The 24023-nt window shown below is 37.4% G+C and overlaps 1 protein-coding gene across 7 annotated transcripts in view; it reads left to right on the top strand.

Moving 5' to 3' along the window:
• Positions 1 to 24023, top strand: part of LOC106879938 (presenilin-1) — a 44593-nt gene that overhangs the window by 5310 nt on the left and 15260 nt on the right. For 2 of the 7 annotated variants that reach the window (XM_014929696.3, XM_089360585.1), the window contains exons 2-5: positions 17251 to 17458; positions 18341 to 18564; positions 19949 to 20090; positions 22389 to 22456. In XM_014929696.3, the coding sequence (XP_014785182.1) occupies positions 17282 to 17458; positions 18341 to 18564; positions 19949 to 20090; positions 22389 to 22456 (611 nt within the window). In that variant the 5' untranslated portion in view covers positions 17251 to 17281. Of the gene's footprint in view, positions 1 to 5049; positions 5252 to 14137; positions 14344 to 17250; positions 17459 to 18340; positions 18565 to 19948; positions 20091 to 22388; positions 22457 to 24023 lie in introns of those variants that run through there. The other 5 variants (XM_052971617.2, XM_014929694.3, XM_089360584.1 and 2 more) reach the window with 5 other exon arrangements.

Here is a 24023-nt window from a genome sequence, read left to right as displayed (position 1 = left end):
AAAGGTTACTGACTCTAAGTGAAAGGTAGATTGCATGATGCTTATGTATGAAATGCTACATGATAGTGAGATGTAGGTCCTGAATGTAGAGGACTTGCAAAGACTAGAGAGGAATGAAGCTAGTATGCCCTATTGGATGTGCAATATTTGAGTGCAAGTATAAAAAATTGTAAATGTATTGAGAGGAACGTTAGGCAGATGATGTATCGCATATAGTGTGCAAGCAAGAAGACTGTTGGTTTTGTCATGTGATGTGTATAGATAACATCATCATCATCATCATCATCGTTTAACGTCCGCTTTCCATGCTAGCATGGGTTGGACGATTTGACTGAGGACTGGTGAAACCGGATGGCAACACCAGGCTCCAGTCTGATTTGGCAGAGTTTCTACAGCTGGATGCCCTTCCTAACGCCAACCACTCAGAGAGTGTAGTGGGTGCTTTTACGTGTCACCCGCACGAAAACGGCCACGCTCGAAATGGTGTCTTTTATGTGCCACCCGCACAAGCCAGTCCAGGGGCACTGGCAACGATCTCGCTCGAAAATCCTACAGGAGCCAGTCAGGCGGTACTGGCAACGGCCACGCTCAAAATGGTGCATCTCATGTGCCACCCGCACAAGAACCAGTCCAGGGGCACTGGCAACGATCTTACTTGGCTTGCCGGGTCTTCTCACGCACAGCCCATTTCCAAAGGTCTCGGTCCGTAGTCATCGCCTCGGTGAGGCCCAATGTACGAAGGTCTTGCCTCACCACCTCAGCCCAGGTCTTCCTGGGCCTACCTCTTCCACGGGTTCCCTCAACTGTTAGGGTGTGGCACTTTTTCACGCAGCTATCCTCCTCCATTCTCACCACATGTCCATACCAGCGCAATCGTCTCTCTTGCACGCCACAACTGATGCTTCTAATGTTCAGCTTTTCTCTCAAGATACTTACACTCTGACGGGTATTCACATTGACATTACACATCCAACGGAGCATACTGGCTTCATTCCTTGCGAGCTTACGTATGTCCTCAGCAGTTACAGCCCATGTTTCACTGCCATGTAGCATGGTTGTTCGTACGCATGCGTCATACAGTCTGCCTTTTACTCTGAGTGAGAGTCCCTTTGTCGCCAGCAGGGGTAAGAGCTCTCTAAACTTTGCCCAGGCTATTCTTATTCTAGCAGCTACACTTTCAGCGCACCCACCCCCACTACTAACTTGGTCGCCCAGATAGCGGAAGCTATCGACTACCTCTAGTTTTTCACCCTGGAATGAGATAGAAGTTGTTTCCTGTTTGTTTGCAGTCTTTATTGCACCTGAACATCTGCCACAAACAAAAACTAACTTGCTAGTTAACCTGCCTTTGATGTTGCTGCACCTCTTATGTGTCCATAGCTTGCACCGGGTACATCTTATAGAGTTACTACCTACTCCTTTTCTACATACTGAGCAGGGCCATCTACCTGAAGGGGTTTGTGTTTTATCTACCTTCCTACTTATTAGGATTTTGGTTTTAGCTAGGTTGACTCTAAGGCCCTTCAATTCTAGACCTTGCTTCCACACCTGAAACTTCTCCTCTAGTTCTGATAGTGACTCCGCAATTAGGGCAAGGTCATCAGCATAGAGGAGCTCCCAGGGGCAACCTGTCTTGAACTCCTCTGTGATTGCCTGGAGGACTATGGTAAATAATAGGGGGCTGAGGACGGAACCTTGGTGGACCCCTACCTCTACCCGGAATTCATTGCTGTACTCATTTCCAACCCTCACCTTACTGGCCGCATCTCTGTACATGGCTCGCACAGCTCTCACTAGCCATTCTTCTATCCCAAGTTTCCTCATTGACCACCAGATAAGGGATCGGGGGACCCTGTCAAAGGCTTTCTCCATGTCAACGAAAGCCAGGTACAGAGGTTTATCCTTGGCTAGGTATTTCTCTTGCAACTGTCTCACTAGAAATAAGGCATCAGTAGTGCTTTTACCTGGCACGAACCCAAACTGCATCTCATCTAAATTGATTCGCTCCCTAATTAGTTGGGCTATGACCCTCTCTGTAACTTTCATAACCTGATCTAACAGCTTGATGCCTCTGTAATTATTTGTATCTAAAGCGTCCCCTTTACCTTTGTAGCAGTTGACTATGATGCTGCTACACCAGTCATAGGGTATGACTCCTTCGTGTATCACCTGGTTCGTAATACGGGTGACTAGGTTATAGCCAACACTGCCAGATATTTTGAGCATCTCTGCAGTGATTCCTGATGGGCCGGGGGCTTTCCCGGTCTTCATACTCTTAATTGCTTTATCTACCCTGGTACTATCAACTCGGATAGCTGGTCCCTCTATTGGGTCGACATAAGGCAGGCTCTCTTTCTCCCATTCATTCTCTTTATTAAGCAATCTATCGTAGTGGCATCTCCAGACCTCTTTCTTTGCATCCTCATTTAATGCAAGCGTACCATCATCCATGCGAACACATTTCTCTCCTACAACATCACTATTCTCTCTCCTACACTGTCTTGCAACCCGAAATACCTCGAGTCTTTGGTCCTCACGGCGCAGAACATTGGCAAATCTTTCCTTAAAAAGCACTGGATGTTTAAATTGGATGGAACTTATGGGAGAAGGAGACCCAGAAAGATATGACAAGGCGGTGAGCTGGCAGAAACATTAGCATGCCGGGCGAAATACTTAGCGGTATTTCTTCTGCTGTTACGTTCTGAGTTCAATTCTGCCGAGGTCGACTTTGCCTTTCATCCTTTCGGGGTTGATTAAATAAGTACCAGTTACACACTGAGGTCGATATAATCGACTTAATCCGTTTGTCTGTCCTTGTTTGTCCCCTCTGTGTGTGGCCCCTAGTGGGCAGTAAAGAAATAAGAAAGATATGACAAAACAGTGAAGGTTGATCTCAAGATGCTAAGTCTCATGAGGATGACAGAGGACCAAGATGATTGACAATTTGCTCTGCTTGAGAAAACCCATCCAACACAGCAAATATGATGTCCTAAAAACATTTTGTCTATGTTTGTACATGCTGGATCCTGTTTCTCTCAGTCGAGCATTCTCACATTGTATCTTCCTTCCTCCAACACCCATCCTTCCCTGATACCTATTACATCCCCCAATTCCTTATATTACCTGTTTCTGCCTTCCTCTCTGCTTCCAATCATCTTTCTCATTATTATCTTTTCCCACATTATTTTCACTGACTACCTTGTTTCTTACTTCCATTAACCCCCACCCTCTCTTCTGGCATGCATCATCTTCAAACCTCTTATATCTGCTATCATTCTCAGTGCTCTCTCATATCTACTACCATGACCACTCACTATAACCACCCTTATGTACCTCTACATCTCTCTCTTCCCACTGCTCCTACTTCCTTAGCCACTTGTCTCTCTTTACAGCTTCATATTGTTAAGTCTCTTCAAGATGCATCTCCACTCCCGTTCATCACTCATTACATTCACCTCTACCCTCATTTCTAACCATCTATTACCCTCCTCTTACACTCTAATAATCTTCACCTTTCATTCCTCTCTCCTGATCTGCTGTCTGTATCCTCTCTTGTTTCGTGACACACTGTCACTATCGTCTTATCTTCTTCCCCACCTGTATGTAATGCGGAGTAGCTGTGTATCTTCTTTATTTCAAGACATTTATGCTTGTCCCTTTATCATACTTTAACCTCCTAAAACACATGGCATAAAGCCACTTCTCCCCCACTTAGTTGAGGGTGCTTTTTTCCTTTCTTGATCTTTTCCTGTTTTGCAACTTACCTGATAATCTTACTAGTACCAGTGGCATAAAAAAGCACCCAGTACAAATGTAAAGTGGTCAATGTTAGGAAGGATATCCAGTCATGAAACCATGCCAAAGCTGACATGTATATATATATATATATATTTTATATATATATATATGTGTGATCATTTTACATTCTTTCCATGCTAACAAGCTTAATATCAACATGTATTCAGGGATACTACTCACTCAGAAGACTATATCTCTCCTGTGTTTCTTCATTTTTGGCATTGTTTTTACAGCCGTATGCCCCTTCTAATACAGCATTTTGAAGAGGTTGTGATGTCTTATCTTTAACATGATTAGAAGAACCTCACAATCCAACATTATCTGCTTGTTCAACAATCTCTTTTCAGAGTGATAGAGAGAAAGGTAGGGGTGTGAATATCTGATAAGTGTACAACAGGGATACATGATAGGGAGATGAGCGATAGTAGTTCTCAGTATTCTGAGATGTGTATGTATAGTCAAGACGATATAGCTAAGAAGATAGGGCAATGATAGAAGGCACTATGATCCAGGAAACAGAATGATATCAGATCCAAGATGTACTGGAGAAAAGGAGCTCTTGTATGATGGCAGATAAAATGAAACTCGTGTGCAGGAATGTTGGGAATGTTAACATTCCATGCATGTTACTGCATGAATGAAGCAGTAGTGATGTTTACATTCCTTGTGGATATTATGACATGCTGCTCTCTTTTCGGGGGTTGATGAAATAAGTACCAGTTGAGTACTGGGGTCGATGTAATCGACTAGCCCCTCCCCTAAAATTTCAGGCCTTCTGCTTATAGTTGAAAGAATTGACAGGTTGCTCTGTATTTTTGAAGACCATTAAACATTAAAAAAAAAAAAATTAATTACTTGGAAAATAGGTGAAGGTTGTTGATAGGAAGAGCGACTTAATTCGAAAAGGACATGACTCGAAAAAATCATTCAAAAAAATTTAGTAGCTCATATGTTTTAATAAGTGGTTTGTACGTAGTATATTCACGTGTGATTTTCTACTTCCGTATTAGTTTTCTTCTTGAATTTTTATGCGCTTAGTGAGACCAACGTAAAGTCGGATAAATCGACTGAAGTGTAAGTTTATTTTTTGCCATGAATTTTCTTAAAGAAAAGGCAAACAAAAAACTAAAGTCGAAAAAGACGTAACCCAAAACGACGTGAGTTGAAGTAATCTGTGTGTGTATATGCGTTTGACTTCTGTAATTTAAGCGCACTGTAGGTTATCTCCACTTGGCTCTACCCCAACCTCACCCCATTATAAAACTTCCCGGACTTTGTTTCAAGCTTTTTTGTTTTGTTTTCGAGGTTGGATTTTAATAATCACAACCATCTTACCACTACAGCTATTACGTCTACTTCTGCTAGTTCTGATATCATTATGGTATTTGGATCGTTTTAAAACTTACACACACATATATACTATCCTATTGACGTTCTTTTAAACAAACATGAGGTAAGACCAGAAAGTTTCCTCCATAAACGTTCAGCTGGGAGGAAGTTTGTTTGTTTAAGCTTTTGTCATTTTGTCACGACTTTTATTTTATTTTTATGGGTTTTATATTTTTAAAAAGTTGACAGTCAATAATGAATTTGTGTATTCGGTGGTCGTTGTTTAGTAAACTTCTGATCCAGCTGTGACAATCCTGTCTTTTGTTAATCGTGGACTATAATGTCCAATATATTCCGCTTTATTTAAGACGATAGGATGTGATTTTGGAGAGATCTGGCTACATTTTCTAGCAGGTTGAGCAATCCAATTGCAGAAGTCATTTGTGGCAGATTTGGCTGCTATTTCTAGCAGGTTTGAATGACCGTGTTAGCTAGTTAAGCCTTTTAAACTTTTCAAGACTAATTTACTCAGCAAGTTTCGGATCAGGACGGCCACATCAGTTGGATTTTCTCCGTTTTGACTGGGATTTTTCCTTTTTTTTTTATAGCATAGCCTTGAAAATAAAGGTGCGTGGGGTGTTATCTTTTTATTAAAAAATTTTGGAAAATTTGTGATTTTTTTCTTTTTAGCCAAGTTTTTGGGACTACGGACTTAAAACCATGGGCAGCCCTCATTAAAGGTATTAGCTATGCCTTTGATTCTTTGGCGGGGTTTTGGCGTAGCTGTCTCTCGAAGACTCGTACCCAATGACGAAGGAAAAGGATATTCCCTCACCTATATATTTTAGTATTTCAGTAATAACGGTTCTAAAATAAAATTTATTCTAAAAATTTCAAATTAAAAAAATATTTTTTGCCCTCATTTCGGCACCTTTTCCTTTCTCATGAACTTCGATGGACAACATTTCAAAACTTTTGGGTCGATATAATCAACTATATCCCATCCGCTACACAAACCAAAGAAAAAACAAACAAACAGCCTTGTTAATAGAAATCAGTGTTGTATCCGCGATTCATATAAAAAACAAAATAAGAAAAAAGTTTTTGTGCTTTGTCGAAAATAATTACCACTTAAAGCTCACTGTAAAGTCAATGTAGCTAATATCCGTTCTCGTTTAACTGCTGTCTAACTTGTGACTTTCTTTGTGAAATCTACTTGTTTGTTGTTGACTTGACTTCCTCCTAAATATCTAATGTATCCCCATTGTGTTATTTAACCTTGATCGATTTGGCGTGTAGTTTATCATGGACTATATTATCCACTGTGTCTTTCTTTTTTGTTAAGATGCTAGGGTTGAATTTGAGGAAGATTTGGTTGCTATTTCTAGCTGGTCAAACGAGTGCGTAAAGGGTAAAAAAACTTGTGCCGAGTAGCAGTGGTAGTTTAGTCATGTGAATGTTTTATGTTTTATTGGCATTCTAAAGTTTGCTGCTAGTAGCGAAAGAATGCCGTTTTATTTTTTTCTTTGGATCCCCTTTTGATATACTGGATACTTTCCATGTTGAAGCTTCTAGGAGCTTGTTCACGGGTCCTTTTCCACTAGTAAAATTAATTTGTCATGTGTGGTTGTTCAAATTCAAGTAGTAAAATGAATCACTTCTCTTTATTATCCTCTTTTTTTTTTGTCGTCTTTCTTTTCCATACTGTTTTTTTGCCTCCATTTAGTTTTCATTCCGTTTAATTTCTACTTATTTCTATTTTCTTTATTTTCAATCCTTTCTCTTTTTGTTGTTTTTCTCTGTTATTTCTTCCTCACCTCTTCATTATTAAGTCCCTCACAAAATATATATATATTTACGAAAATATCGAATTAGGTATAAATTATTTTAATATCTATATTAAAGAGAAAAAAACAACCTGTTTCCAGCATTCACTATATTCAAATACACACTCAGCATACACATACATAAATGTTTTTTTTGTTTTTAATGAGTATTCAGTGGAAACATTCCACTGACATTTGTACCTTTACCATAATTCACGCGCCGAATCTTTTCTGTTTGGCTACTACTTTTCAATTTCTCTAATTTTTGTTCCAATTGATTTCATATGTGGCGTATTGGTGTAGTTTTGTAAGGTAATCATTGACATGAAATTCATTTTCGCCATAAATTAATAAATAAAGAGTTGATTACTTTTAAAATTTGCAAAGTTTGGGTAATTTTAGCCAATCGAAAGTCACAGACATATAAGTGCCTGTTTCCATAGTAACAAGCCAAGCTGCTTACTCACGCGGTCGTGAGATGTGCTAAAAGTAATAACTAAATAAGCTTTAAATCACGCACCAAAAGCTTTTTGGGAGGTGGGGGCGGTTTGCATAATTGTATGAATTCCCGTGTGTAAAATACAAATTCACAAAAATTATCTGAAAATTCCAAAGAATTAAAATGTTATGAGGTGTTATATGACGTGCATAAAGTAGAATTCTGCCAATATTTCATTTGTTTACAGTTGACATGTGCTGTCATACACAAAACAACAGCTTCCAAACCCTGTTTTCTGACTAGGTAAAAATGATCAAACTTTAAACCTCTAACTTTTTTCAAAAAATGTTCTGGAAAAAATGAATTAGTCCCTGAGATTCAGCATGGAAAATTACATCAATACAACAAATTTTAAAATTTCCATAGGTGCAGCCAAACACAAAAGATCAGCATTATTCTGTATGTGGCTAGGCCAGATCTTTGAAGTACAATTACAATGCAACAAGGAAACTTCCACATAGTTTCTGTTTACCCAATTTATTTAGAAGGCATAGGTTTACTTGAAGTTTATAGCAAACTTTTTTTCTAATATAAGTATATTTAAACACAAGCACATTTTTACATACATGAGAATATTTACATAATACCCAGCTGTACTATACTTTCGCTTATTGTTGTAGGTGTCTAATGAGTTCTGAGCTGCTGGCTGCTATTTATTGCATCTTAGTAGACTGGAGTAACTTGAAATGAAGTTCCTTGGTTCCAGCACATTATCTGGTCCAGGAATTGAACTCATGACCTAGTAGTCATGAACAGGACACCTTAACCAAATACACACACTCTCTCTCTCTCTCTCTCTCTCTCCCTCTCTCTCTCTCTCTCTCTCTCTATATATATATATATATATACATACATACTCAATTCTCTTTTTGTACAGTTCTGAAATAACACTGTCCAACAAAAAGAACCGATTATTTTTTTTGCACTATTTTTTTACTTTAGCACGGTTTAAACCTCTGTCCTTGTGTGACCACCGAACTTATTATAAATGGCAAGTAAATGATTAAGTAACATTAATCAATTATAATTTACAAAATGCTGAAACTCTATGTAACATGATTAAATAACAATTTAGCGAAGTAAAATAGAATCCAATCTATTTTTTCCCTATAGTGATCCCTCACTCTCTGGTGTGGGCAGGACCTATGCACTGTACATACCTCTGGATGTGTGTAACTGCTCCATCAGATGGTACGCAGTGGCAGTCGTTAGCATCGGGTCTAATACGAAAGACATGTCACAAGTTTCATTCTCCACAATATTTTTTATTTGTGATCGTGATAGTGATAACCTACCCTAAAATGTTGGTTGATACATCTAAGAAAAATAAAAGAGCATCAATTTCTTTGGAGACCAAGACCAATATTTGGGATCATCTTCCTAAGGGTGAATGTGTGCTCTTTGCTGTCATGTCTCACAAATGAACCTTTTTTGGACCAAATAATGACTGATGACAAAAAATGGGTTCTCTATAAAAATGTCAAGTGCCGAAGACAGTGGGTAGAGAGAGGAGAAACACCAGCACCCTAGGCTAAAGAAGGTCTTCACCCACATAAGTTGTTCTTATTTGTTTGGTGGGATATGAAAGGTTTAGTCCACTTTGAACTTTTAAACTCAAACCAAACGATAACAGGAGATTCACTGCAAGCAGCTTAAGTCAGCACTTGAAGAAAAATGACCATCTTTGGTTTCAAGATGAAAGGTGCTCTTCTATCAGGATAATGTTTGGCTACATACAGCGAGGATGACATTCCAAAGGCTGGAGCTTTGTTAGGCTTGACAACAGGCTAAAAGTTACAAGGAAATGCTTCTACCATTCTGTCTAGTTCGCAGTCTTGTCGTGCAATCTCTTGTATTCAGTTGAAAAATCCATTCACTGATAGCTACTTGTTCAAAATTCAATACATACAGCTCACAATCAGAACTAAGATTTAGGGGCACTACTTTAGCAAGCAGTCTACCATAGCATCCATAGTTTACACTTTGAAGTGTCCTGATTTAGGTTAGGTTAGGGCTAGACTGCACACTGAAGTGACACCGATCTTGGTCTATGATATGGTTCACATTGGTCTAGTAAGTGGTTCTCACCCAGAGTCTATATAAGATTTTTGGGGGTCCACTCAAGTAAAATAGTAAATTGGATCCACAGTAATATCTAAAGGATAATTGAAAAAAAAAATCACTAGGTTTCTTTCTGTAATGTTTTACACATTTCAACATGTTTCCAGTCTCTTAGTACTATTGCAAACCTACACATGTTAATGTGTGAAAAAAAAAAAAACTGCAATTTTGAAAGAAGTATCTATAAAGCTAGTTTTTAAGTATCAAATGGCAATGGGGGTCCACCAATATAAAATAGTAATCAAAGGGGTCCATATGTAAAAAATTGTGGAGAACCACTGATCTAGGAGATAGCTTCGTCCACCAAGCTGGATACATTTAGTAATATTTGAATGTTTTCCAATGGAGAAGTTCATTCAAATTGATGGGGTTTTACCTGTTAAGGATGAAACCAACGTCTGTTGTGAAATAGAATTATTCTATAATGTAGTCCTCCTCCATCTCTCACCAACAGCTAAAGGATGTTTGTAGTTAGAAATGATGATGAATGTCTGGTAGGTACATGTCCTCTGTCTTCTGCTAGATCATCCTACCAGGACATTACTCTCATTTAACACAGCACATGTGTATTGGAAGAGGCCTTGTGGCAGGCCCTGCCCCAGATGGCTAGGTGTGATTGGGGAAGATTTCCAGAGGCTTGACATCACCTTAGAAAATGCAGAGGGTCCGGCATAGGACTGCCAGTAATGGAGAGCACTGGTAGGCCTAGTTGGCTCTACACATGAAGATGTCTCTGGGACCACTAACCTGGGTTGACCCCAGACCCATCAAGCAAGAGCATGAAGCAGCAGCTGCAGGATATAGTTTTTTTTCCTGTCATTAATGTAGTATTTTATCTATCATTCATGTGGCATCGTTTTCTTTCTACTATTTTCATAGTTTTATTTTTGTAACTTTATGATATAGTTTGTGTTCTCCATCTGATCTTGGCATCTCATTTTGTTTATTAGCAGATTAATGCAAGTGCCATTCTGAAACAGCCTCACATATCATATCCCAAGGGAACTATAATGTCACATCTATTGTATTGGTTTCTGGTTTAGCAGTCTAGGGCATTAGTTACTTAGCTTTTCATTATCTAATATCATTAAAGATGTATAATAAGAATTGAGTTTTCTTTTTCTACTTTTTAAGCTCCACATCTAAATTTTTTTGTTAGAAAGGCTTGGATATAATTTTGCAAAAATTGAGTACTTATTTTTCCAGAAGAATACTAACTACTCAAGTGTGAATTGTCCTTTTGCGAGATTGCAGTCAGTGTAGAGGTGGGTGTTTCATGAGCTTTGCTTCACGGTCACAACAATAGCAGTGTGAAGGTTTGAAAATATAAACTTGTCTACAGTAGACCAGTAATTTAATGTCACAAACACTGTAATTGACATCCACTCTGTTATACCACTCTCTGAGTGGTTGGCGTTAGGAAGGGCATCCAGCTGTAGAAACTCTGCCAAATTAGATTGGAGCCTGGTGTTGCCATCCGGTTTCACCAGTCCTCAGTCAAATTGTCCGACCCATGCTAGCATGGAAAGCGGACGTTAAACGATGATGATGATGATGATTAGTACTCTCAGTAGCATGTGCAGGCTGCTAGTTTGGGGTGGGACATGATTTGAGAGGTTGTTAGCTTCCTTATATGCATTTGAGAGTAAGCTACCTATGTATACTGTGACCATGTCATGTTGTTTGTTTCTAATATAACTAATCACTTGTCACAATATGATGGAAATTAACTGTGGTAGACAATAATGAATTTAGCATCCATCCTCATTAGCTTTCTGTATATTCTGTCCATAGATTTGATTTATGGAGAGCTTTCCCAGATTAAGTATTTACCAAATTTTGCTTACAAGGCTTTGCTTGAAGTAAGACAATGGTAGAAGATACCTACCCAAAGTACTGAGAAGTGTGATCAGTGTAGTTGCAAAGTGAATTACATACCTAACAGTGAGGATTCTCAACATTATAGAAATAGCAGTGAAATCTCTTTCTAACTGCGCCCCCATTTTCCTAAAAATTGACGTATTGGATAATGTAGACGAGAATATATTCTATATGTGAGGAAAATAAATGAAATAGTCCTGGCTGAAATGTCTTTGAACATAGGTCTACCCAATTAGGTATGATATAAATTGATGGGCAGGTGAGTTAAGCAAGAATCACTACTGTATTTGTTATCTTTTTATTTTTAAAATCATTTCTCAAGCTTTTTTGATTGAAATCCTATCCCATTCTCCCTTCAAAAATATTTTTTAGTATTTCATTAGTATTTGGTAGTGAATTGGTGTTAATGCCTTGTGGTGTGGTATTTAGTTATGTTTTGTCCTGGATTTAATTCCTGCTGGTGTCTGCTTTGGTTTTCATTTTTCTGCCAACAATAAAATAAGTCCTGAAAAAATACTGGAATCAATTTGACTACACCCTGTGACTCGATGTGTAGCATCGTGCCTATACTTTGCTGTTCTTACTTTTGTCTCTTTATGCTTTGAGTTGAATTCCTATCTTGGTCAACTTTACCTTTAATTTTTTCGGGGCTGATAAAATACCAAACTTGAAACTGAAGTTAATTTAATCAACAAATCCCTTACTCTACCTCCATATTTGTGGACTTGTGCTCGTATTAGAAATCATTATTGTAATTGAAATTTAATTTTATATTTGTTTGATGTAATAGTACAAATATGGAGCATATCTCATACATAATATGAAATGAAAAACTTTTATCACTTGAGTTTATCTAAGCAATTGATAGAGCAAAACTTCCTCTAAGAATATTTAAGCTCTAAAAAAAAGAAAAGAAAAACAAGCAAGGGAGATAATACCAATAAGATCAGTTGACTGAAATTTTTGTACAGTATGGTCAGTTTAGATTGGAGCGGATTTGTTCTTTGAAGCCGACAGGTGAGAGCAATGGATATTTTTGTCTTATTTTTGCTCAGTAAAATACACACCTCAGTGAAGTGTATTAGTCTTAGTTGGCTTTAGATGTAGAGAGAATGAGATAACACTAATGGCTAACATGCAGTTTACCGTCATAAAAAGGAAACTAAATTGGCCTAAAAATAATGGAAGGAAATTGTGATGGAAGCTGCAAGTGGCGAGTGGCATTCCAATACATAGAAAGTACATGTATTTAATATAATATTTAATATAACATGAAAACTGTACATATATTTTATTTAAGATGGAAACAATTTCACTCATGGAAAAACATACCTGTCATTGAAACATGAAACGAGATTCGTGAATATTTTACCACGATCTCCAAATTTGTTTCGCTACACATGCTCAGGAAGATATGTAAATAAATCATCGCTAGTCCCACATTGTCACCTAAGTTTCTTGGCGAGCATCCATCGCCCTTCGCTAGTCTGTCTTCATTTGGATCAGCAAAATCGAGTGAATGCTTGAAGTTAACATATATATATACAGGCGTGTCATAATGTGGGAGTTCTGTTTCTCCTTTTTATGAAATTCTGTATATCACAGTCGTCTCATATGGTTTCTATCGCAATTTATTTTCATTTTTAGGACAATTTACTTTCACTTTTTTACGACGGAAAACAATTTGCAACCGACGCTAATTATGAAAATAAACAAAATGGCCGAGAGAAAATTCAAGGGAGCACTCTGTATACTAAATACAAATGCAGCAGAGTGTTTCATATATAATAATTTGTAATATAGTGAGCTGATAGAACTTCAATCAAGTAAGATTAGCCAAGCAATTATTAATTGACAAAAATGTTGAACAGTTAATCTGTTTTTTTCTCTCCTCTTTTCGTTTCATTTTCAGACATGTTCATCTTAAAATATATCTATCTTCAGATTAATTGACACGCCATTATTTATCCATTTTAAGCGTCCATACGAAGCTGTAAAGCCTCTGGAGACCAAAAAAACAACAAAAAAAAACACATCTGACATCACTTGTATATAAGAAGAAACTGATGATAAATAAAGAGGGGGGGGAAGCAAAGACCAGTTAAATGTTTGTTGTAAAATCTTTTTGTAACCTCCATAATTTGGAAGGTCTTATTTATGGTTGATAGATTTAAGCTGAATTGACTGACAACTATATTAGGATAAAGAGTTAATACAATGTATGTGTACATACTTTAAAATATAATCTTAGGTGGTAGTAGTTACAGTGTGTTAGACAATTTGACACTTCCATACATAAACCATAATAATACAAGCTGCGTCCTCTTTCCTCCCCTTCTCTCTTTGGGGGGAAAAGACAAAAAGAGAAAGATAAGCAAACATTGATGACTATATATAATTCAATATATTGAATGAATTGGGAGGAGGTATTTAAACCAGTGTACTTAAACCAGTCATTGAGTATGTTTTTTTTTTTTTAATTTAATTGGCCCAGCATCAGATTGTTAGATTTCTCTACACTGGTGTTTCATTAATCTTATTTTGGCCATAGCTGTTCACTTTATTAACTGCCTCTATCAAGTTTGTTATTTCAACCTCTGTAATACACCTCACTCACTACAGCTGCTGCTGTTACCGTTACAGTTACATTCGTTACTCTTTCTGTCTTTGATGTTTATTATAGACACGGCTCAGCCAGACGGTGTATTTTTGAAAAATACTGATTGGACTGCTCTGAAAATTTCTCCAGTTTTTCCTTTCACAAGAAAGTAGTATATTTGTGCAAAATGCCACCACTTGCATGCGTGTGTGTAATCAATAGTTAAAAAAAACAAACTAAAAACAAGTCATATTTGTTTAACTAATGGAAGATATACCATTGAATCCAATGTAAGTTCATTCCTATTACTCAAAATCAAAAGACACGTTTTTTAATGTATTCTCAGCAGACTTCCTCTAAACTTTATTATTGGTAGAACTAGTAAAGTGACAGACTACATGAAAATACTATTTAGTTTTGTTTACTCTATATTCTGAGTTCAAATCCCGCCATGGTCTACTTTGCCTTCTGTCCTTCAAGGAATAATTAAATAAGTACCAGTCAAGCATGAAAACTGATTTAATATTTCTGTAAAGCAGCCAAGATGTGAATAGAATTATAACAGATGACTAAAACTGTATTCCCTAGAAATATGGCTTTGTTGCTAGATTTAGAAAAGGAAGGGCATTGCCCATAGCATTTTTACAGCACTTCCAGAACTGGTGAGAGAAATGGAGGAACATCTTGATGATCCTCGGATCAAAGACTTACGTCAGAATGTTTCAAACAGTGGATTCTGCTAAGGTACTCAAGGGCTACGTGGTGGTGTTGAACAGGCGCAATAACAATGAACTCCTTTATATTTATTCTTATATCTTATTTGTTGTTGTCTAGTCCAGATACCTTGTATGTCTTCAACTGTTGTTGTTGTTGACTATCCTGTCACGACATCTTTGACGAAGGAAATCCGAAAGATCGCCGAAATCTGTTTGAGGTTGACCTGTAAATCTAAACAAAACCATGTTTTAGTCTGATTTCAGAGCCACACAACACTTCATCATAAGTTTCGTTGGGTGGAAGTGCATCTTTGCAGTTTTGGCATGTTTTTTGTATCCAAGAATAGTTGATGGCAAGCCACAGTGCCAGTATATTAAATATATGTACATATAATTTTTTAGGTTTTTTAAAATTATTATTTTGTGTTTTGGTTGGTCGTACGTTTGAAATTTTGTGCGAAAGAATGCATTATGAATACAACCTCAACACTAGCTGTTGTTCAGCTCCAAGTTTGATCTGATTCAACAGACCTATGACCAAAGACATTCTAACCATGACTAGTTTGTCTTTTTCTTTCCAGATATAGTACCCAATGTGTCTTTCCTTTTTTTAAAATTGCTATTTCTAACAACCATTAGAGGGTCTTTTGTTGGTTTATCTTTTATCTTTAACTTGTTTCAGTCATTTGAGTGCGGCTATGCTGGGGCACCACCTTGAAGGGTTTTTTTTTTTAGCCGAACAAATCAACCCAAGGATTTTTTTTAAAGTTTTGTACTTATTCTATCGGTCTCTTTTGTTGTATCGCTAAGTTGCAGGGACGTAAACATACCAACACCGGTTGTCAAGCGGTGGTGGGGGACAAACACAGACACTAAGATACACACATGTATATATACATGTATACTACGGGCTTCTTTCAGTTTCTGCTTACCAAATCTACTCAAAAGGTTTTCTTCTTACCACACAGCCATACCTGTGCCTGTAAAAGTTCTTTCATTAGATTGACAGGTGTAATGTTTGGTGCTGGTAGGGTGGATAAAGTGATGGTGTCTCTTTAAATTGTTTCAAGTTATTGGAACGAGTAATCATATACAGGTGTATGTGTGTGTGTGTGTGTGGGGGGGGGCTTATTGTAGAGGAATGACATTTTAGAGAAGAATAAAGAGTAAGCTAGTGTGACTTACAAGGTAAAAAAGATATGACCTGTAACCTATGAGGATGTTGAAGCATCACAAGACCTCACCTATGTGTAATGTATCTAAGGAAAATAAGAGTTGAAATCTCTGTTTCACGCCAAGCTATTGATATGTGTGTGTGTATGTATTTTTACTGGTTTTATTCATGTTAGGGTAGTTTCCGAGGGAGAGAGAGTGTGTATGTGTGTGTTTAGTCATCATAGGGCACTATTTTCAAGGATTTTTTGTATGTGGAATAAGAAAGTCAAAGTTGACCAGGGCTTTAAAGAGACATGACAAAATATCATAGTATTTTTGTTTAGCACTACTGATTCTTCTGCCTCCTGCAAATGTACATACACATGCACTTGTACACACAAACACACACATGATTGGCTTCCCCACAATTTCTGTTTTTGCAGGTATATTTATATAAGTTTACAAAATGCTGGTCAACTATGTGTGTGCTCTCACTGCTTATTTTAGTGAACTGTGCCCCGCCATAGCACTCACAATTATATAGTTTAGGCAAGTAATTCTCAATGTAGGGTATACACCCGACCGGTGGGGGCATGGGATAAAAAAATTTTTTTTTTCTTTTTTAGTGGGACATGGGATTGTAAAAAGCTTTTTTTCCACAGCAAACACACTACACCTATAATCAGTCTAGCCAAACAAATCCCTCCAGTCAAGCACACTGTGTGAAGACTGTTTGCTACAGTATAGCACTATTCTAATGCCCTAGTGTGGATATTTCTTTAAGGAAAGTATATAATTATGAAATATTATAAAGTTGTTTTTCTAACCAGCAGTGGGGCATATATTTTTCTGGAAAGTTATAGTGGGGCCTGGGGGAAAATAGGTTAGAAAACACTGGTCTCGGCCATCATGAACTGCATTTTGACTTACTGTGGTACAGTACCTTACAGTTCTAGTATTGGTTAAAGGAGATCCTTTTGTTTGCTTCAGTTCGATGAAGTTGAACTCTTTGGTCTGTAACAAGTCTACATTGGAAGCCTCAACATGGTTGCTCAGCTTGCTAGAAATAGCAGCCAAATATCACTTAAATCAAATCACACCCTGTTGTTTTCAAAAACAAAAATTAGTAAGTACATTGGACAGAATAAATTATAGATACCCCTATTATTAGAGGGAATGATGATACTTGGAATGTCCTTAATTATTAGGGCTGATCAGGGACTAAATAGCAAAAAAAAAAAAAAAAATTATAATGCTACCATTAATATATAAAGAAAGAAGTTCCATAATTGATTCCTTTTGGAATTTAAACAATTTCTATTGCAGTTTGCCCAAACCAACAAACCGAAACTTATGTATGAATCAGAGTTCCAGTGACGACGAACCTACCGAACGTACTAGTTTGCTTTCATCACCAGCCAGTTCAGGCAGCCCACCTCGAAATCATCCCAACATGGAGACATATATTGATGCTGAGCGCACTGAACGTATGAATCGACGGGGTCAACGACCCGACATACGCGGAATATATGATGTAACTATCCTTTGTCAAATATCTTTGTCTTTAGCTTCATTAGCAACCTCTCTTTATCTCTCTTCTCTTTCTCCTCTCTGAATCTCTCACTTTCTTATTTCCCTTCTATTAATTTCATTTACTTCTCCATCATCCTTCCCTTTCTCTCTTCTATAAACTCCCCCTTTCCCTCTATTTTTCTCTCAGCTCATTTTCATTCAAATTCTCTACTTAACGTTTGTATACTTTTTTTATTCAGTGTTCTGTGTATATGTTGAGTATACTTGAGTATATGTGTACGTACATGTGTAAGTGCACATGTGCATCAGTAATATATGCATATGTGTACATTTCAATCATCATCATTGTTTAACGTCCGCTTCCCATGCTAGCATGGGTTGGACGATTTGACTGAGGACTGGTGAACCAGGTGGTTACACCAGGCTCCAATCTGATTTGGCAGAGTTTCTACAGCTGGATGCCCTTCCTAACGCCAACCACTCCGAGAGTGTAGTGGGTACTTTTACGTGCCACCGGCATGAAGACCAGTCAGGCGGTACTGGCAACGGCCACGCTCAAAATGGTGTCTTTTACGTGCCACCTGCACGGGAGCCAGTCCAGCGGCACTGGCAACGATCTCGCTCGAATGTCCTTACACGTGCCACTGGCACAGGTGCCATCACGATTTCACTTTCGCTTGCCTCAACAGTTCTTTGCAAGCCGATTTGAATGTATATATAAATATGTGTATATATTTGAATGTATATATGTATGTGCATGTATGTATGCACATGAGTGTATATGTGTGGTTTTGTATGTCTACACATGATTGTTTGTATAAATCTGTGAATGTACATATGTATATGACTTTATAACCTGCTCTGTGATGCCATTGTTTTTCAGAATGATCGAGAAGCTGAGGTTGACCCCTCAGAATCAGAAGTTAGCATTCCTGCAACAGTGGCCCGTAGGAAAGGGTACAGCTCTGGCACTGAGGAAGAAGAAGAGACCCTACTGTATGGTGCCAAACATGTCATCATGTTGTTTGTTCCTGTCACATTGTGTATGATTGTGGTTGTGGCAACAATCAGCTCTGTCACATACTACACTCAGCCAGGTGGATACTTGTAAGGGAACATCAGATCAGTTTTGATTTCTTCTTCTTTGTCTTCTTCCTCTCTCACTCTCTCTCCTTTTCTTATTCTAGCTACAATAATTTCACAGCACTCTCACTGTTAATTAGGTTGCCTAGGTAACAGTAATTGTCAACTACTTCTTGGAAACCACTTTGGCATTTGGAAGTACATTTTTCTCAGGGCTCTTAGTATTTATTGCCCCTGTGCACCTGCTGCATATGAAGTGTACCTTTTCTGTTAACCTTCCTGTCATCCAATTATACCTCTGATGTGCCCAATACTTACACTGGAATTTCTACATACTCCTATTCTGTATATAGGGCACAACCATTTCCATGATTGTAGCAGGGTCCTGTCTTTTCCCTAGTTACTAAAAGTTTTAGTTTTGCTAAGTTAGCTTTAGAGTCCTTCAGTTCCAGAGTTTGTTCATATCTGGAGTTTTTTTCCAGTTCTACAGAGTCAGTTGTAAGAACTAAGTCATTGACATAGAATAGAAGAGTCCTCACAAACGGCTGGTCTGAAACTCCTCTGTCATGGCTTGGTGCACTATAATAAATAAGAGGAGACAAAAGATAGATCCCTACTTGTAAGGTAAATTCATTGTTGAACTCTTTAACTCTCCACCTTGTTCTCTGCACCTCTGTACATAGCTGTCATAACCCCTACAAACCATTTATCTAAATCTAACTCCCATAGTGACCACCAGATTACAGAGCAAGAGAATCTGTTAAAGTCTATCCTTTGGTTAATGAATGCTATAGGGGCTTACTCTTTGATAAGTACTTTCCTACTGTTGTCTCACTTAGGAATATGGCATTGGTGATACCTTTCCTAACAGAAAGACAAAATGTATTTCATTCAAGATAACCATGTTCGTAGTTAATTTTGCAATAGCTATTTCTATAACTTATTACTTTTTGTAAAGCCTGGTACTTATTCTTTTGGTCTCTTTTGCCAAACTGCTGAATTACAGAGATGTAAACACCAACACCACTTGTCAAGCGGTGGTGGGGGACAAATACAGACACAAATACATATATACATATATGATAGGCTTCTTTCAGTTTCCATCTACCAAATCTACTCAAGGTTTTGGTTGGCCTGTGGCTATGGTAGAAGACACTTGCTCAAAGTGTCATGCTGTGGGACTGAACCCAGAACTATATTGTTAGGAAGCAAAATTCTTACCACATATATGAATAAGTTCTACTAAATGAATGGTACGTTTGCTTTGGTTATGTTCTCCCTCCTTCACTATGTATGTGCATGTTGTAATAGCTGTAGTTAACTTATAACTCTTTAGCAAAATCTTTGTTTTCCCCCCTTTCATCAAAGGATTTGCTATTATTCTTGAATGAATTTCATTTTTTCACAGGATCTACACTCCATTTCACGAAGAAACAGATGATTCTGGAACAAAAGTTTGGCAATCCTTTGCCAATGCCTTCATTCTTCTCGGAGTCATAGCTGTTATGACTGTTGTGCTGCTGTTATTATATAAATACAGGTGCTATAAGGTGAGTATTTGAATCATATTGATTGATTGCTTTGGTAGTCTTCAGGATATTACTTCATTTGCTAATAATTAACTAGCATATTTCCCTACACACATTATAAAAGTGCACAGCCTAGTTGTCAGGGTGTTCACCTCATGCTCATGGGTTCAATTCCTAGATGGCGCAATGCACTACCATTGAGTTAGGTACTTCATTTCGTGTTGCTTCAATCTCCTCAGCTGAAAATGAGTACTAGCTAGATGGTGGTATAAGGCTCTCTCTTTCTCTCTCTCAATATCTCTCTCTCGCTCAATATCTCTCTCTCTCTCTCTCTCTCTCTCTCGCTCAATATCTCTCTCTCTCTCTCTCTCGCTCAATATCTCTCTCTCTCTCTCTCTCGCTCAATATCTCTCAATCTCTCTCTCTCTCTCTCTCTCTCTCTCTCTCTCTCTCTCTCGCTCAATATCTCTCTCTCTCTCTCTCTCTCTCTCTCTCAATCTTTCTCTCTCGCTCAATATCTCTCTCTCTCTCTCTCTTACATCCTGGATATGCTGCTGAATGAAGGGTGAAGGAACCGGAAGAGTGTCTATTTCAAGTCACGACTTCATAAGCATAGAAAAACAATTAGCAAAAGCATGGTACATATCTTACTTGCTCATGGGTGACAGTTAGCTGTACACACAGTGCATCAGTTATGCTTTTTCTTGTTGTATGCCATCTTGGTTAGTATGTCCCTCCACTATAATACTCTACATTATTTAATCTCTGCTCTCTTCCAGCCAGTTGGTTAATCTTTTGTCCCTGTCACACTGTCTAATGCTCTAATCAGTTCCTGTCACACACAGTCTGCCTCCAATCTGACAATGTCTCTGTTAATCTGTCTCCCATCTTACAACATCTCAGTTAATTTGTCTCCCAACTTACCTTATTGCACTTAATCTTTCTCCCATCATACAATATCACTGTTAATCTATCTCCCATCTTACAACATCACTGTTAATCTGATTCCCACCTGACAACATTACTGTTAATCTGCTTCCCATCTTACAACACTGTCAATCTGTCTCTCACCACAATGTACTGTTACTGATTTAACTTCCCTCTGGTAGTATATTACTTTGTTTCTGGTTTTTCACTGACCATCTCACATCTCACAATATTTTAGTTATTCTTCCTCTTACTGCACTGTATAGCAGTTAATCTGCTGCTATTGCATCAATTGATGCAATACCCAAATCAACTAGTAAGTATCTTTGAGGTCTCAACCTGTTAGAAATAAGTGCTAAATTCCCTCAGATCATATCCTAATATCTTACTGACCCTGAAAGAACGAAAGGCAAAGTTGATTTTGACTACATTCAAACTCAGAACATAAAGCCAGAAGAAATGCTGCCAAGCATTCGGTCCAGTATGGTGACAACTTTGCCAGCTCATCACCTTTACAATGATGATGATGATGGACTCTCCCATCAAAGAAGATGTATGAGCATTCAGTTTTTTCCGAACGATCTGCACAAATGATTTGTTTATAGTGATCAAATGTTCGTGCCGCACATTAGCTCACTTTCTCCATCAAATCGACATTGTCTGAACAGGTGCACTGTGCACCACATGTCAAGTGTTGAAGTGATTGCAGAGCAATGTAAGATGAAGTGTTTTGCTCAAGAACACAACACACCACTTGATCTAGGAATTGAAATCATGATTGCTAGATCATGAGTGCAATACACTAACCACTAAGCTATGCGCTCTCACAATAATAATAATAATAATAATAATAGGAATTTGTAGTGGGTAGTTTAGCTTAATCGGTCAAAGCATCGTGACGCGTAATCACGGGGATGTGAGTTCTAGTCCACAGCTAGCCACCTACACTTTTCTCTGCAAAATAGGGGTAGTTTATCCTGTTCAGGCTATATTATTAGCATTATTCTGCGATTGAGAATTTAAAATCACTTCTTTAACTTTCTAAGACATCTCAACGCTTCTAAAAGCAAACTTCGTTTGTTTATTTACGTTTGTCGTAATTTGAATTTAAAATAATAATAATAATGATAATTTCTCAGTTAAGCATGAGGTTATAAATTTTAATGGTTGTGGAAAGTCAGTGTACTAATGCAATGTTACTACTGCTACTATTTATTTTATTGATTGAAGACATAATTTTTAGTATTTCATTTAGAAGCGTCTGTGAAAAAATAAAACATGTTTCTCGAGTACAATACTTTTAAAGATTATTTGTTTTATTGATTCTTATCTGTCAAACATTCTGATATTTGTTTTCCTTTTCTATTTCTTTTTTTTCCCACCATCTTGTAGGTCATACATGGCTGGCTTATTGTATCCTCCCTCTTGTTGCTCTTTATGTTTTCCTACATGTACTTAGGGTAAGTGTTGCACATTGCCAATCTCCTAACACTGAAACTAACCAATTTGTTTTTGTCTGTTTCTGTTGTTGACAAAATTTCAACAAATTTAGGTTCACTCATAATAGTAATTGATTTTTATTCATTTTAACTTCAACTGAGGAATAACGTTCCTGATTCTTCCCTCCCTTTATTGGTTGGAGTTAGCAACGCTCGTATCACCAGACTTGTTCTAATTAAACCAAATCTTAAATACTTGTTACTAATGCCAGTAACCATGCAAGCAAATGAAAAAAATGTTTGATCATCTAGAAACAGCAGCCAAATCCTTCTTAAATTACACTTGTTTTCCTTTTTACAAAGAAAGGGCATATTGAGTAACGTAGTTTGAGAAATTGTTTGCAAAGATTGGATGATTGTGGCAAGAATGTCTACTTGATCAGGGCTGATCTGAGGCTAAGTAACAACTGTAGCAATGGTAACTAAACCGCTAATTAATTATGCCTGCTAGTTAACCCTCTTTTGGTCAGACCTAGAGGGGTATAGTCTTAAAGACTTTAACAAAGCACCCTATGGGAGTTCTAAAGAATGATATTATAAAGAAGTTTTCTCAATACAAACTGGTCTGACGTTTTTTTCCTATTCAAATTACTATTGCACAACATGAATCATCATATTTTATTTCTGTAGTTTTTCCATTGTAAGGGATTTATTTAATTTATTTAGTGCTCAGGTGCACTACAACTCATTGAAAAGAAAGTAACCAAAACTGCATGAACAGTACAAAGAAATATGCACAGGAAGTGAACAGTGAATAAATCTATAAAAAAAAAAAAAGAAAAGTCATGTGAATGTAATTTTTAAGCAACATTTCTTTAATTTATGTTGAAATTAAAAAGAAAAATGGGAACTATAATTATTTCTATTTAACAGATGGAAAACTGGATAGATTATTTCACACTTACATTTTTGATTGCGAATAACAATTGATGAAATTTATCTGAATTTCACTAGCTGAAATTTTGGATACCGTGTAACAAAATTAATATTTTTTTTCTTTCGTTAGTAAGTGTTATTTCCTATTTGTTTCTATCTAGAAATCAAAGGAAATGGCTGCTATTCCCTTCAAACTTTGCCTTTGTGACCTGGACATCAGTGTTTTTTTAACTGACCTATTTTCCATTACATTTTAGACAGATTCAGTACTGAGTTGCTGAAGCAGAAATGTCATTATAGCAAATATTCTGCTCAATACCTCAGATTTGCTAGTCAGTTGCTTGACCATAACCACTTGAGCATGTCCCTTAGTGGCTGACAATATGTGCATCTTTGATCATGAGCAGCAGTAGTGTGGGAGCATCATAGCCATGTGTTGAGAGGGATTCTTTGGGGTTTGGATAAATGTAACAAAAGCAAAGTTTGAAGGGAATATTAGCCCTTTTTCATATTTTCTAGGGGTAAGCAAATAGGAAATTTTATTCAAGGGCAAAAATTATGTTACACAGTGTTATCTATTTCTGTCCTTTTAGTTCCATAGCTTCTGGGTTGTAAAGGTTACTATTATACATAATTATTCACTGTTCATTAC

Source organism: Octopus bimaculoides, chromosome 11 (assembly GCF_046866305.1).
Source record: "Octopus bimaculoides isolate indiv1 chromosome 11, ASM4686630v1, whole genome shotgun sequence".
Taxonomy (NCBI): Eukaryota; Metazoa; Mollusca; class Cephalopoda; order Octopoda; family Octopodidae; genus Octopus; species Octopus bimaculoides.
Note: the sequence above shows the minus strand (reverse complement) of the source record. Positions and strands in the feature narration are given on the sequence as shown.